The sequence below is a fragment of the Tauraco erythrolophus genome, chromosome 1 (genome assembly GCF_009769465.1).
Source record: "Tauraco erythrolophus isolate bTauEry1 chromosome 1, bTauEry1.pri, whole genome shotgun sequence".
In the NCBI taxonomy this organism is placed as follows: domain Eukaryota; kingdom Metazoa; phylum Chordata; class Aves; order Musophagiformes; family Musophagidae; genus Tauraco; species Tauraco erythrolophus.
Window position 1 is genome coordinate 79297239 of NC_141465.1, and position 15107 is coordinate 79312345.

At 37.9% G+C, this 15107-nt stretch overlaps 1 protein-coding gene across 2 annotated transcripts in view; it reads right to left on the reverse strand.

Annotated features, from left to right (window-relative positions):
* Positions 1–1846: 1846 nt before the first annotated feature.
* Positions 1847–15107, reverse strand: part of GPC5 (glypican 5) — a 795927-nt gene continuing 782666 nt past the window's right edge. The window contains exon 8 of one of the 2 annotated variants that reach the window (XM_086620082.1): positions 1847–2004. In XM_086620082.1, coding sequence (XP_086476208.1) covers positions 1847–2004 — 158 coding nt within the window. Of the gene's footprint in view, positions 2008–15107 lie in introns of both variants that reach the window. The other variant, XM_086620076.1, reaches the window with a different exon arrangement.

The window sequence follows — 15107 nt, forward strand, 5'->3', positions numbered from 1 at the left end:
TTGACTGTGTTGACAAAGGGCTCAGGTCACTTGCCCACATAAAGACCTGAGGCCCTTCAGTGCAGTAGCTGGACATCAAGTGGGTTTCCTGACAGCATCTCAGCTGGCACTCGTAGCTGGTACTTTAGCAATTGAATGTTGCCCTGTATTTCCACTGACTGCAGTGACAGTTTAGTTACGGAACACATATGTAACAGATACGTAGCAGGTATGTAAATATCTGTATCTAGACATATAGATTGAGATATCTTAATCCAACATTGAATCCCAACCTTGCTGTTATTTTCAGATAAAATGTGGTTATGTGAATATCTGCATATACATACACAGTATTTAATATGTAGTTTTTCTGAACTATGAAAAGTAATTCCTACTAAAATTAGATGAGTTTGTACTGTGAATTATTTTTCTTTTTCCTTTTTGGAGAAAGAGAGAAGAGTAAATTCAACATCTTCTGTTTTACAGGGATCATGTCCCAGAAGGGAGGACTTCATATAAAAAACTCATAAAGTGCTGAGCAACTGTTTCATCAGTTGCTATCAGTTGTATGTAGAGTTGTGAATAGCAGCACAAAGTTCACATGGAGATCAATTACTCTTGGTTTACCCCAGGGTTTGATACTGTTTGACTTCTTCATTAATTACCTGCATGATGCAACAGAGTGCACTCTCAGGAAGTTCTCATAGAGGATACAAAAATGGGAAGAGTAGCTGATACATTAGATAGTTGTTCTGCCATTCAGAGGGACCCTGACAGGCTGAAGAAATGGCTTGATAGGAACCTAATGAAGTTAAAGAAAGAGAAACGCTAAGTCCTGCATCTGAGGGGAAATAACCCCATGCACCAGTGTATGCTGGTGCCAACTAACTGGAAAGCAGCTTTGCAGAGAAGGACCTGGGGGATCCTGAAGGACACCAAGTTGACCATAAGCCAACAATGTGTCCTGGCCACGAAGACAACCAACAGCCTTCTGGGTTGAATTAGGACAAACATTGCCAGCAGGATGAAGGAGGTGATCCCTCCTCTCTGTGCAGCACTGGTGAGACCATATCTACAGTACTGTGTCCAGGTTTGGTCTCCCATGGACTTACTGGATGGAATCTTGCAAAAGGGACATGGATTTTTAAGAGATAGGAACATGTCTTATATAAGGAGAGACTGAGAGAGCTGAGACTGTTCAGGCTGGAGAAGTGAAGATGCAGGGGGGATCTTATCAATGTGTATAAATACCTCATAAGGGGAGTGAAGAAGATGGAGCCAAACACTTCTCAGTGGTGCCCAGTGACAGGACAATAGGCAGTGGGCACAAACTGAAATGGAATAGATAACACTTAAGCGTAAGAAAAAACTTTTTTGCTACGAGTGTCCAAACACTGGAACAGGTTGCCCAAACAGGGCATTGTTGGATGTTGCCCAAACAGGACATATCATTGGCGATATTCAAATACCTACTGGACTTGGCCTTGGACAGCTTGCTCTGGTTGACTCTGCTCTGCTCAGGGTTGGTCTAGATGATCTCCAGGGGCCCTTTGCAGAACTCAGTGATTCTGTGATCTCTTTTTTACAAATCGTTTTTAAGAGAAAGATTATCATAGTCAACTTAATTTTAACATAAAATATTATAAAAGGAAACATCATTTTGCATGTCTATACAGGTGTTAAAAAAAACCCACAGGAAAAATATTAAGGAGACAACTTTGTTAATATTCAGGCCCAAGATCAGAGAGGCTGATGTTACACAAGCTATCATAAATATTGCTATATCTACCAGACCCCTTATTCCAGACTTGTGAGAGGTGATAAACAGATGACAATGAGACACATATATCAAGCCAGAGCTTCGCAGTCACCAAAGACTGAGAAACAGTGTTACCAAACTAATCAGCATAAATGTCATATAATCAGCCATTGTTGTACATCCTGCTCCAGTTGTGTCTAAAGCGCTGCCATCGTTGGTTTGATGGATTTGCTTTACGTCACTGAGGTTCGTCTTGTCTGGCATCCCTGCTGAGACAAATAAGAAAATATGGCATGAGGCATGCCTTGTCACTACTGGCAACACATTATAGCTAGAACAAATTTAAATATCCTCAGCACACAGACTGTCACAGTTTGGTTTCTAATTCTCATGTTACTGCCAAATTCAAAATCCTTTATAATTGCATCTAGAAACATACACTATACTAGATGGCTATTCATCGTTGAAAGTAGTCCAGAGGTCTGCCAGCTCTGAACAAAGTTGTTCTTGTAGAAATATATCTCAACAAACATTTGCAGACTGAAGTGAACAGCTTTACAAGTCCCAGTAGTACCTAAAAGTCCACTGCTCACATCTTTCTTGGATTTGAAGGAAAAGGGAAATAATTTAATGTGAAATTGCTTGTGTCTGGGTCCCAATATTATTCCAAAATAATGTATACTTGATGGAAGATATGCAGCAAAGTATACTTGTTACTGTATAAAACTTCAATTTTGGCACGATTTAAACAGACTTTACAACATTGTAAGGCAAAATTGTAAAGCTAACTTTAGACAAGAACTCTTTCACTGAGTTCCCAGCTGAATATTTGTACTTTTTTGGACCAGGGTAAATATTTCTTCATCTCAAAACAGTGCTTTGTATGGAACAAAGATGTAATCACCCATTATGTTCCCGCTGCCTGGTTAAACAATCAGAAACAGAAGGTCTTGGAGACACATTCAGATTTGGTAGCATTGGCAGCTGCTTGTATTTGCTATGAATACTTTTAGACTAACTGTCTTATCCCATATAATAACTTACAGCATGTCACTATCAATCAAAATTAACAAGTCTAAATTCAGTGTTATTACATGCAACAAATATTGACATTGTAATTACACTGAGACTGAAAAAGGCTTCATATAAAGCAAAGTCAATATTTATGTAATTAGGTCAATACATATATAATTCAGAAGGTAAGCTCTACTGTTGGAATAGCAGTATTAGAAAGAAGCTCAGCTCTACTGAGCTGACATATTGATTTTACAGTCTGAGTTTCTGCATTATTATTCATTGTTTAGGTACTTCTTTCCTCTCTGTATCATTAGGAAAGATGAATAAACTAGTGATTCTTTTTTATTATTATTATTCAAAGGGACCATGATGAAGTATAAATATTTGACTCATGGTGTTATCCTCTTTGTTAAGCTGGTTTAAAGAAAGCTACGGAGAGCCCTCATTTTTAAAATGAACAACTTTTTTTTGATGCTTGTGTTAAAAATACTCTTTTCTCTAAAAGCAGCTTGAAAGCTGCTCTTTGTGCACTTACTGTATGTACTCAAATCTTCCTCTAGCTTTGGAAAAATGCATTAAGGGAACAGTCAGCTAAAGTCAATCACATTGTCTGAAAAACCTGCTACAATGAATTTGTCTTCACTGCTGCAGCAGAATGTACTGCTATTATGTGTGGATTTATTGATCCAGTGCTCTTGCCTGGAATTTGTGAAAATTAGTCTATGAGTACAATGCAAGTGGACATACAAGAAGGAAGAGTGACAAAAGATGTTGAGAAGGAGGGAATACAACTTCTCCTTATCAGGCACATTCAGTAACCTGTCTAGAAAAAGATCAGTCGCTCCACACTTCACTGAATGGATGTTTGGTGGATCATCAAAGAGGGTATGTCAGGGTGTTTTTTTTCAGGGAAGTTTTGGAAACAGAACAACAACAAAAAAATGGTTTGGGTCATTTCTCCAGAGCATTAGTGAGGATTTCCCATAAATAAAAAGACTAATTTCAACAGACAGTGAAAAATTCAACACTCACCTGTACAACAAAACAGTTCACCAAGTGCTATAGGTATAACAAAGTAGATTTTTCCCAGTGTATTTACAGATACACTACTGCAGTAGTGAAAGATATGGCCTTATCTTAAACATCCAAGATATGGCTTATTATAAAAGATAATTACAAGAAAAAGAAATATATTCCTAGATCTTGCACTTAAAGAAATATCTGGCTTCAGTTAAAGTGACTCAATATTAATTACTGACCGGAGAGTAAGGTTTGATTTTTAGTGAAAATTTCATTGACAATGTTATGGAAATAAGGAAAGGATATATTTCATTTTATGGAAAATGTTAACCCTTTTTTTTTTTTCTTTTCTCTAGCTTCAAATGGAAGCTGCAGACTTTGGAAGTTCCCATGAAAAGAGATTTTTAAAAGAATGTTAAAACCTACCAATACATTTTCCTTTGATCAATCAAAATGCCATAAAGTATTGGATGTAATCTCAGATGTTACACGCATATGCTGTTAGGATTGCAGAGTGAACATATAGCAAACCTTTCACCTATTCAGTCAGCCCCATAGGTCTACGCCACAACATTGACTTGATTGAAATGAGAAGTTCAAAAAATATGCTTAGACATGCTCCTATGAAAAAGCTCACTGAACAGAGGAACACACAAAAAAATACCCTATTTTAACAGAACTGTGGGGTTTTTTTCGCCACAGAATGCTATGTCTTTTTTTTTATGCTAGTTTGAATAAGTCTAACTATAAATTTAATTCCTATGTCTAGACTGCAATTTCTATTTAAATAAGTAGGTTCTGTTGCCCGTTATGCATTAGGATTTAAACATATGTGTCACCTTTCACATAGCATAATCAGTAATGGAAGCAATCTTTTCCTCTAAACAAATTTAACTTTTGTATTTCACAGTAGACTTGCAATGAGAGCTATCTAAATACTTATAGCAGAAGAGACTTAACTAAACTCAAACCCAAACCTGTTTGATTTTAGTTTTCTTAAATACTAGAAGCTGAAATAATGTTATAGAAGAGACATTTAAGTTTCCCAAATATAAATGTCTAGTTTAATATCAAAATCACACTAGAGTTAATATTTTGACTGGAAAATGATAAAATTCAGATGTTTCAGCTGAGATTTAGAGTTTTGTTCTGAAGAAAAGCTAGAATTGCAGCAGAGTAGATGATAAATCTCTTGGGAGTTGAAATCCAAAACTAACATCTGCAGGAACCTGTATAAAGCAAAACTGCCAAGTATCACATACCTGTCCCCAGCAACAACTCTGAAACTCAGTTAGTGGCTGCAATTTAAAGTATTGTCCTGCTCTGATTTAGAAAAAATTAATCAATCATTGCAATAAATATTACAGTATCTCATTATAGTATAACGGCTGCAGAGTATTTCTAACAGTCTTTAACGTTTTCTAAAAATGTTTAAAGCTTGTGAGAGATAAAGGCACTGACAGGCTTGACATCGGACCTGTTGCGTTCTTCAGAATAGCTACAGCAACAATACAATTTCCTTCCAATATTCAGCAGGAGCCTTTAACTCTGATTTGAAAAGTCAAACCTAAAGTCATGGAAGATTTTCGTTTAGCACGGAGATTTTCTACTGAGATTGTCAAAATATTACAAGAACAGGCTATGACTTTTGAGCAGTAGATGCTTGCCTACTAAGGGCAATGCAGGGACTTTAAGCATTTTATATGTTTTAAATGGAACATCCTCTAATAATGGTCTAGTTTGAAACCAAACCAGAAAATATTTGTTTAACTGTAGTCTAACCTCAAACATCTCGCTATACTATTATCTATTATATATTATAAGATATATCTCAGAACTAACATGGCTCTTCAAGGGAAAATGAAGCTCCCAAATAAGCTGCTGTGGGAATCCTCCTGGATATAAATCGTGTCAAAGATTTAGAGAGGAGGAAGAACTGGATTTCTCTCTGTGCGTCATTCTCACTATGTTCTGTTTAAATATCTCAGACATGCTTCAGTTTATTATTATTTTAAAGAGGGCCTACAAGAAAGCTGGAGAGGTTTTTTTTTGCAAGGGCATTTATTGATAGGAAAAAGGGCAATTGATTTAAGCTGAAAGATTTCAATTAGAGATAAGGAAGAAATTTTTCACTATAAGGGTGGTGAGGCACTGGAACAGACTGCCAAGAGAAGTTGTGGATACCCCATCCTTGGAAGTGTTCAAGGCCAGGCTGGATGAGGCTTTGAGCAACCTGGTGTAGTGGAAGGTGTCCCTACACATGGCAGAGAGGTTGGACCTAGATGATATTTAAGGTCCCTTCTAAACCAAACCATTCTATGATTCTATGATTCATGTGTAGTAGTTGCTGTGAGAACTTGCATTTCCTACTTTAAATAGTATATAGATTCCTTTACTGAAAAGTAGCTGTATGTGAGGAAAACATGTTCATTATGTATCAGATAATTTCTCAGCTAGCGTGTTTAAGCCATTAGTCTTAAAAACATCACAAAATACTTAGGAGTATCCAATGCTTAGAAAGAAAAGTAGAAACAATGGACTACATCTACTATTACGCAAAGACTCTTCCGTGTGAAGTTCATGTGATGTTGGCCATGAAGGGTCAATGAGGGGAGAAAAAGATGTCTCAGAACTATATTATGAATGGTATCTGGCAAAGGACTAATTTCTTTAGGTCATTTTCATGTTTTACAAATACATCTATACTTGGAAAAGCTAAAGGATGTCCCTAAAAGGAAAACATATGCTATATTTGGCTTGAACATATGCCCTTCTTATAGTACACATATAGCAGTGCATATACTCACCCTCTTCAGGAAATTCGTGTGTTTTTATGATGTAGTGCAACTTTTGCCCTCTCCATTGCACAGTAAGTGAAACAGAAAAGAGCAGGGGGATTGGAATGGATGATCTCAGACGTCCCTTCCGACTTCAACAATTCTGTGATTCTATACGTATTAAATGTTTCACAATTCAGCACTAGTCATGAACAAACAAGCAAACAAAAAAATCCCACTGGGTTTCACTAACAAGTAGAACAGAGGAAAAGAATCTACATTGCTTTACCATTCTTTGACTACATTGCTTTTGAAGATGTGAACAGTGATATGAGAGAGATCTCTGCTGAGAATATAAGTCAGGAATCAACCTAGTGAAAAATGTATCTCTGCTTTATTTTGTTTAGTTTTCATTTAATGAAGGAGAAATTAACAGCTGATCCACAGAGGCTAAAGAAATGTCAAAATTTTCAAGAATTTTTCCAATGAAGCTTTGGGGATTTTTAGGCTTTAATTTTAAAGAAAAATAAATGATCGAGAATTGCACATTGGTTTGTCATATCTGAATTATAAATCAGTTTACTCAGCTGAATTTCTTAATATTTCGAACTTCTTATCTTTCAGTGAAGCTTCATTTGCTACAAGGTGCATAAGAAAAGAATAGAAAAGTCAACAGTATTCATTTAAAATGAACAAAGGCTTTTGTTATGGAACTTATTGTTATATAAACATACATATAACTGCTGCCCTATCCATGAAATTAAGGAATTAGCACAGAAAACAGATTTCACTGATAGTAAAATGGTTTTTGTAAAACGATTTTTATTCCCAGCTCCTTGTGTTTTCCTGTGAAGCCTAAAATCTTGATTGAGTGCAATAAGTTCTTGTATCTGATCACGTCAATTCCAATAGGTTGTCAATAAAGGCAAGGTGAAAGAGAAAAGAAATTTCAAAACCAAAATTAATAGATTTTGCCAAAACAATAATATCTGTTTCACTATTTGAGTCTCACTGTAACCATTGTCTGATGCTTTTGAGGTGGGAGAAACAATAAGATATAGTGAAAAATTTAAATAATCAGTCCACTGGGACCCCTAACTTCTGGCATTCAGTGATTAATGTGTGCCTTGGAGCATAGGGATATACATTTATTATCCTTGTAAAATAGAGGGAATGATTCTCATAATTCTCATAAATTCATGCTACTTTTTCTGCAACCCTTTTGCCTTATGTAAGAAGAAACCAAACCAAAATCAATGAAAAGCCAAAATAAAAAAGCAACAAACTGAAAATATGCTTACACCTTCTCAGTTGTATGAGATAATTTTTAACTATGAAGGCCAGAGTCCTTAGAATACATACATTAAAAAAAAATTCAGTACAGTTTTTTAAAATCACAAATGAGTTCATATTTTGGCAGAAGAGAATTTCATCTGCTTTGCTATAGTGGTTATATGGGTCAGTTTGTGTTCGAAATGATAAATTTAAGTGTGAGTACCATCCTGAATGCAGCATAAAGTAGCATTATGCTGATGCTGAAGTGGTGAGCTTAAGAAGATAATAACATAGTATGTAAGGCATGATTAATTCCAGTTAGTTTTTCAGATCTATACAGTCTACGTTTACAGCTAGAGTTCAGTTGGTTAAACATAGCCATCTACAGACGTGTTAGATGCAGAGGAGGGGGGTTATCACAGTTGGCATACAGCTGCCCATCCAAAAGAAGCCTGATTCTTATAAAACCCTTAAAGGATGTCTTGGACATCCTAGAGAAGCTCCAGTGGCTTTTGGCACTTCTTTTTAGACAACTGAATCCTGCCCCGTATCAAAGTTACTGCAGCTCCTCCTCCCATTATAGTGAATGTAGAGAAACAAGTAAATGCAGAAGAAGGAGATGGAGTACTCAGATGTAGATATTTAATCTGAATTTGGACAGATGAATCCTACACTTAGTCATGTAACAGGTTCACGACTGAATGACCAATGAATATTTTCTGACATATTCCCTGTCATTACGTTCTGCATCTTTGGTGGAAAAACAAAACTAAATACCAAATCATGTAGCCCTGGTAAATGGCTTATGTTGTAGAAATTCTAGGTAGGAAAAACAACAACAAAAAAATCGTGGGGTATTGATTGAATTAATATTTGTTTCACATGTAGTCCTATTTTTTCACTTTCATACCTAAATCCCTGCCTTTAAACATTTTTCGTTTCATCATCTGATGTTGAAGGGCAGAATGAAGAGCTGCCATGTTGCCATGAAATTGGTCAATGTCCAATGTGTGCAAACATCTCTGAGAAGACAGTACTTTGTGAAAGTGTTTCCTGCTAAAGTGCAGAAAGATTCATTGCAACTATATTAACATAGCTAAATACACATTCCAGAAGGACATCCTTCAGGCAAAGTGGCTTATGTCTACCGTGCTCAGAGACAGCAACACCTAGAAGATACTGAACAAATCTCCACTACACAGTACAATGCCCCGCATCTCTTTTAAGCCACACACAGTGGTCTCCTTGGCTCAAAGACCCAGTTATCATTTTGTTTGTTTTCAGTTCAAAGTGCCTGAAAAAAACCACAAGGGCTGTGCTGCAACCCACCAGGTGGTGTTTTTATAACATGAAACTGAAGGACTGCATTACAGGCTCTGGGATATGATATCCAGGCATGGGAAAGTGTTTCAAAAATAAAAAGCCTGCTGTTGAGGGACTTTGTAGGGCAGAGAAATCCAAGCCTTCAGCCGTCTGGTTTGTGTTGCCTTTTGGAAGCAGTCCTTGGAATGAATTATCCACAGAGTTTGGAGTTTGTTTTGGAGGGAAGAGATGGTTTTCCTTAACGCTGAGCCATGGAGTGAACTAACATTTATGTAATGTGGACAACAAGAACTGAAACCAGAAGACAACTCACAAGATGAGTTACTTGACAGTGTAAACATAGTCAGTGAAATCATTGTATCATAGAAAGGTTCTGTACTGTGATATAAATTCTAGCGGCAAATTCTTAATGTCCTCATGAGTCTCACCTCTGTAATTGGCCAGTCATTTCATTCAGTGAAATGCAATCATTTGTTTTCCTGGCTGCTCCTTAGGAAAGTTGCTCAAGAAACCTCTATCAGATGCCAGGCAGGATCTTGAGTAGGTCTGAAGCTGATCTATATGCCACAAGGTGATGTAGAATAGGGAGACCATGTTCGCTTAGGAGTCAAGCCAACTGAAAATTTATGTTTAGCTTGCCTCCACAAAGGGAGGTCATCAATGACTGGGATTTTTGTGTCCATATATGAAGTGTGGTGATAATCAAGCCATCATTAGATTTTTTTATCTCTGAAAGTGACCTTCTTGTGCTTTATACCCTCTGTTCTTAAGTGACAGAGCTTTCACCAGTTTCCCCAAGGAAAACAATTTCATAGAATCATAGAATCATAGAATGGTTAGGGCTGGAAGGGACCTTCAAAGGTCATCTAGTCCAACCCCCCTGCAAGGAACAGGGATATCTCCAACTAGATCAGGTTGCTCAGGGCCTTGTCCAACCTGGCCTTGAACGTCTCCAGGGATGGAGCATCCACCACCTCTCTGGGCAACCTGTTCCAGTGTTCTACCACTCTCATAGTAAAAAATTTTTTCCTAATATCCAACCTGAACCTACCTCCCTCTATTTTAAAACCATTACCCCTTGTCCTATCATAACTGGCCCTCCTGAACAGCCTCTCCCCATCTTTCCTGTAGGCCCCCTTGAGGTACTGGAAGACCGCTATAAGGTCACCCCGGAGCCTCCTCTTCTCCAGGCTGAACAGCCCCAACTCCTTCAGCCTGTCCTCATAGGAAAGGTGCTCCAGCCCTCTTATCATCTTCGTGGCCCTCCTCTGGACCCTCTCCAACTGGTCCATGTCCTTCTTATGTTGGGGACTCCAGAACTGGACGCAGTACTCCAAGTGAGGTCTCACGAGGGCAGAGTAGAGGGGGAGAATCACCTCCCTCGACGTGCTGGCCACGCTCCTCTTGATGCAGCCCAGGACGCGGTTGGCCTTCTGGGCCGCAAGAGCACATTGCCGGCTCATATCGAGCTTCTCGTCCACCAGTACTCCCAAGTCCTTCTCCTCAGGGCTGCTCTCGATCCAATCACCACCCAGTCTGTATTTATGCCTGGGATTGCCACGACCCAGATGTAGGACCTTGCATTTGGCCTGGTTAAACTTCATGAGGTTGGTACGGGCCCACCTCTCCAGCCTGTCAAGGTCCCTCTGGATGGCATCCCTCCCTTCCAGCGTGTCGACGGCACCACACAGCTTGGTGTCATCGGCGAACTTGCTGAGGGTGCACTCCATGCCACTGTCCACGTCACCGACAAAGATGTTGAAGAGGGCCGGGCCCAACACGGAGCCCTGAGGGACGCCACTTGTGACCGGTCTCCACTTGGACATTGAGCCGTTGACCACTACTCTCTGAGTGCGGCCATTGAGCCAATTCCTTATCCACCGAGTGGTCCATCCATCAAACCCATGACTCTCTAATTTAGAGAGAAGAATGTCGTGCGGGACAGTGTCAAAAGCTTTGCACAAGTCCAGGTAGATGACTTCACTGTCCATATAATGTAGCATGCTGTAGCATGATGCAGGTAAGAGCTCTGAAATACAGTGTACTGAGCTGTTGTCAGTTTTTGTTCTGTATGTGAACTAAACATAGATATGGTTAAGAAGAAAGTTTCTGGAATAGGTAATTGGTACTTACTTGGTGAAAATAATTTGATCTAAAATCTTCCTATTTGACTTTGTATATTACAACAATCATTGTAATAATACACAAATAGCAATTATAAATGCACAGGGAATATCAAGATGCAAGTAATCTCACCTACAAACAAAGGAATAGTATTACTGTTATTGTTAGAAAGCAATTAAGAAGTCTGCCTAACGGCATTAGCTAAGAGAATTCTGCATGGTTAATCATATATTAGAAAATGAATCCAACATATCATGTTTAACTGCACATATTTTATTAAAATCTGTGCATGTGAGAAATAGAGTGTAACCAATGATCTTAACATAAGTCTGGCAAGTCATTTTAACTACAGGGGCAGCAGACATTAAGTCTCTAGTCTAGTATTTGAAAGTTTTCTTTCAAAGTTGACGGGGGCATTTGTTTCACATTATACATTAATGAACTCAGTATTTCCATTTAGAAAACAAAGCTTTTATGAGTCAATGTAACACAAACAAATGGTGTCACAAACCAAAACATTTCAATTTATTACACATTCTTAAGAATCAGAAAGAGATAACTTTTTTTTTTAAACAGTTAATGTATACTCTTTTACTTGTAAGTCAGTTTTACCATATAGCAAAGTATTAGATGTCTAAAAGACTTGGTTTATTTTGCCTACAGAGACTAAAACATAACTGTATTTTTCATCTGAGGTAGAAAGAACCACAGTAACCCTCGTTAGATCTATTCCTACTGCTTTTCACGCAATAGCTTCTAAATCTATGTTCATTGTAAGACATGTTCATTATAAGTTCAATGCTCTAGGGTGCTGGAATCAGCATTGTCAATAATACCTGTTTTAAATGAAGAAATCCATCTTTTCAATCCTTTTCACTATTGAGGAACTTTCAACTTTTATCATTAACCTATGCAAAGGCTTCGTAATCAATACAAAATTATAATAGGGTTAAAGTCCTATAAATCAGACTGGGTAAAAGTAAGCAAATTCTTCGTTCTTTGAATTTTCATCTGATCAGTACTAATTTCCTTCTTATGAGTCAGATGTGCCATATAAATTACTGTCCTTTGAAACAATTTACCCACATGATTCTTTTTTAATCTTTTTTTCTTTTTTTAATTTTACTGTAGGAGATTTATAATCAACTATTCTGGCTTACACAAAACTACCATCTAGAAGAAAGAGATGAAGTTGAACTGAAACTCCTGAAAGTAATGTGTGAACTTGGTTTGAGGCAGAATGTTACCAGTTAGGCACATTAAGAAAATGAAATTTAGTTTTTATTTTTATTTTTAAATCATTCAGATTCCCAAGATTTATGGATCAAGTTCACTGTAGCTGTTCATTATTTTACTGTTTATCTGGATGCTGTTTTTAAAATTACGATATAAAATCAGTCTTTTCTGGAAGAGAAATCTGAACTAAACCAATTTCCATTGTTAAGATGATGAAGTAATTCTGGCAATTTTTTTCAGGTCAGTCCACCTAGAATGCCAGTCATTCTGCCTTCTGTTAGAAGAAACATAGCCTGTAGATTAGCTTAATCCTCCAAACCACTGATGCATTAAACTATCTGTAATTTTTGCTATAAAGCATATTTAATGACATATTTCCATAATTTAAGCTGATTTAAGGCAAGACTGCTTGCAGTCATTTCCTTATCATGTCTGCCAGGTGGGGACTATAAACTCACCTGTTGCCATGCATTGGCACGTGCAAGATCCCTCTAGTGAACCTGTTCCCAGAGGTTAGCCATCAGATCTGTGATTTTTCTTGCTGAGTTAGTTTTACCACAGCTTGAGCTTACTTTAGAACCACCCCACCGTGGGATCAGATAAGTGCTGGCAAGAGGAAGAAGGATCATGCTGTTATAATCTGGGAAAGGACTTAAGCTGTCAGCTAACCATAACATCGTAAAGCATCCAGAAACAGACTGAGAAAAACGTATAATCCACTGTAGATATCTGTCCCGAACCTACATCAAAGACTGCATTACTGACAAAAAAGGAAGTATGGAGCCATAAAGAAGGTAGACGTCCTTGTATCCGTTTCTTCCCTGTAAACAAAAGCACAGTTTTTCTCCTTATAAACAGGAATGCAACACAGAGATTCTCTTTGGTTGCAGATTTCTCATCCTTTCTGGGATAACTTTTGGTTCCCCAAGTTTTATCTCAGCTTTTATGTTGAAATGTATTTAAAGCATCTGACTCAAAAGAATCTGGTGCCTGATGTCTTCTTAGAAATATATTTTCTAATCAGATGAGGTTTAAAAACCACAAGTTTTCATAGAAAATTTTGTTCTCCAATTTTCCTATCAGAAACAGTCCTTTCTGGCTGAGCATTTCAATTTCTTCCAGGCTAGATGAATGTCTGTGATAAATACTGTCGTGCTTGCTGATGAATATTGATCTGCATTCCTCAGTGTGTTTAGTGTTATGAAATGCCACAGGAAGTCTTGTGTCTCAATGCATCCCACAAGTACAAGATCTTTAAAGTCACTAAAAATGGACAGTTAAACATCAAAGTAAGTGCATTCTTTAAGTTCTGAGATAACTGTCAGACCATTCAAAGACTAGACACAGTAACCGTAGCAGTTTTACCTCTCCCTAGGAAAGATGGCCTTGCAGAATTCATATCAATATGCAGGTTTCATGCAAATACATGGTTCCATTCAGCAACACACAAATAGTGCTGTTTCTGTTTGGCTCTCAAGGATCTATCCCTGAACAGAAAAAAAACTGCACTCCCCTTCATGCTCCTACACCCTAACAAGGCTGACCATCGACTTGTTTGGATCTGGTTGACTGACCGGGGGAAAGTTGTTTCTAATGAAAACGAGATATCAGTCTCCAGGTTTGTAATTAAAAAAAAGCAGGTAATGTAATAACAGGTCTCAAAATAATGTGGAAAAAGGAAAAGAAAGATTGAAGAAAAAAGATTACTTTTTTTTTTTTTTCCAGATTGGTAGTGTGGATATGAAGTAAGCCAAAATAAAAAGAAGACCTGTATGGGTTCAGCAGTTTCTCCTTAAAACCACATAAGCCATGTCTGCTCCTTACTTTTAACTGAAGAGGAAGGCCCATCTAACTTAACTTACTTAAGTAACTTAAGCATAAAGAAAGAGACTGAACTGATATTTCCAGTTAATTGGATAATTTAGATGTATTTTCAAAACAGGTTTTTAGTCACAACGCAGCTCTTCGAAGAGAACAGGAGCATAGATGGATGAGAAACAGCTGAACTTTCACAGTTGAGGTTTTTAGCCTGAAGATATTGATCCAAGAGAGAAAGAATTCAGTAAAGAGTGAACGAGAGCTGAAAAGCAAAGAGGAGAACAGTGACCTCTATTTAAAGTATTTCTGTGTGGACTTGTAAGTTAAAGACACCGTGAGTTTGTACTATTTTTTTGGTTGGGAGTGTCGTGGTTTTAGGCCGATCCAGCAACTAAAACTCACACAGTCTCTCCTTCTCCAGTAAAGTGGAGAGGAGAAAAATATAATAAAGGGACTGAGGGTTGAGACAAGAATAGAGGGAGCACCCACCAACCATGGTCCTGGGCAAAACAGACTTGACTTTCTTAAAAGCAAAACGATTTATTGATGGTTACTTAAAAGGACAAAGGGAAACAAAACCGGTTATGTGAGAGGATAAGAAGAAACAAAGCCAGATCTTAAAATCGACACCTTCCTTCCCCTCTCCCCCGCTTTCCTTTTCCTCCCGGCTCTACCTCCTACCCCCAGCGGCGCAGGGGGCAGGGACTGGGGGAGTGCAGGTCAGTTCATCCCATCCTGTTACTGCCGCTTCTTTCTTAAAGGCGGAGGAGTCCTTACAC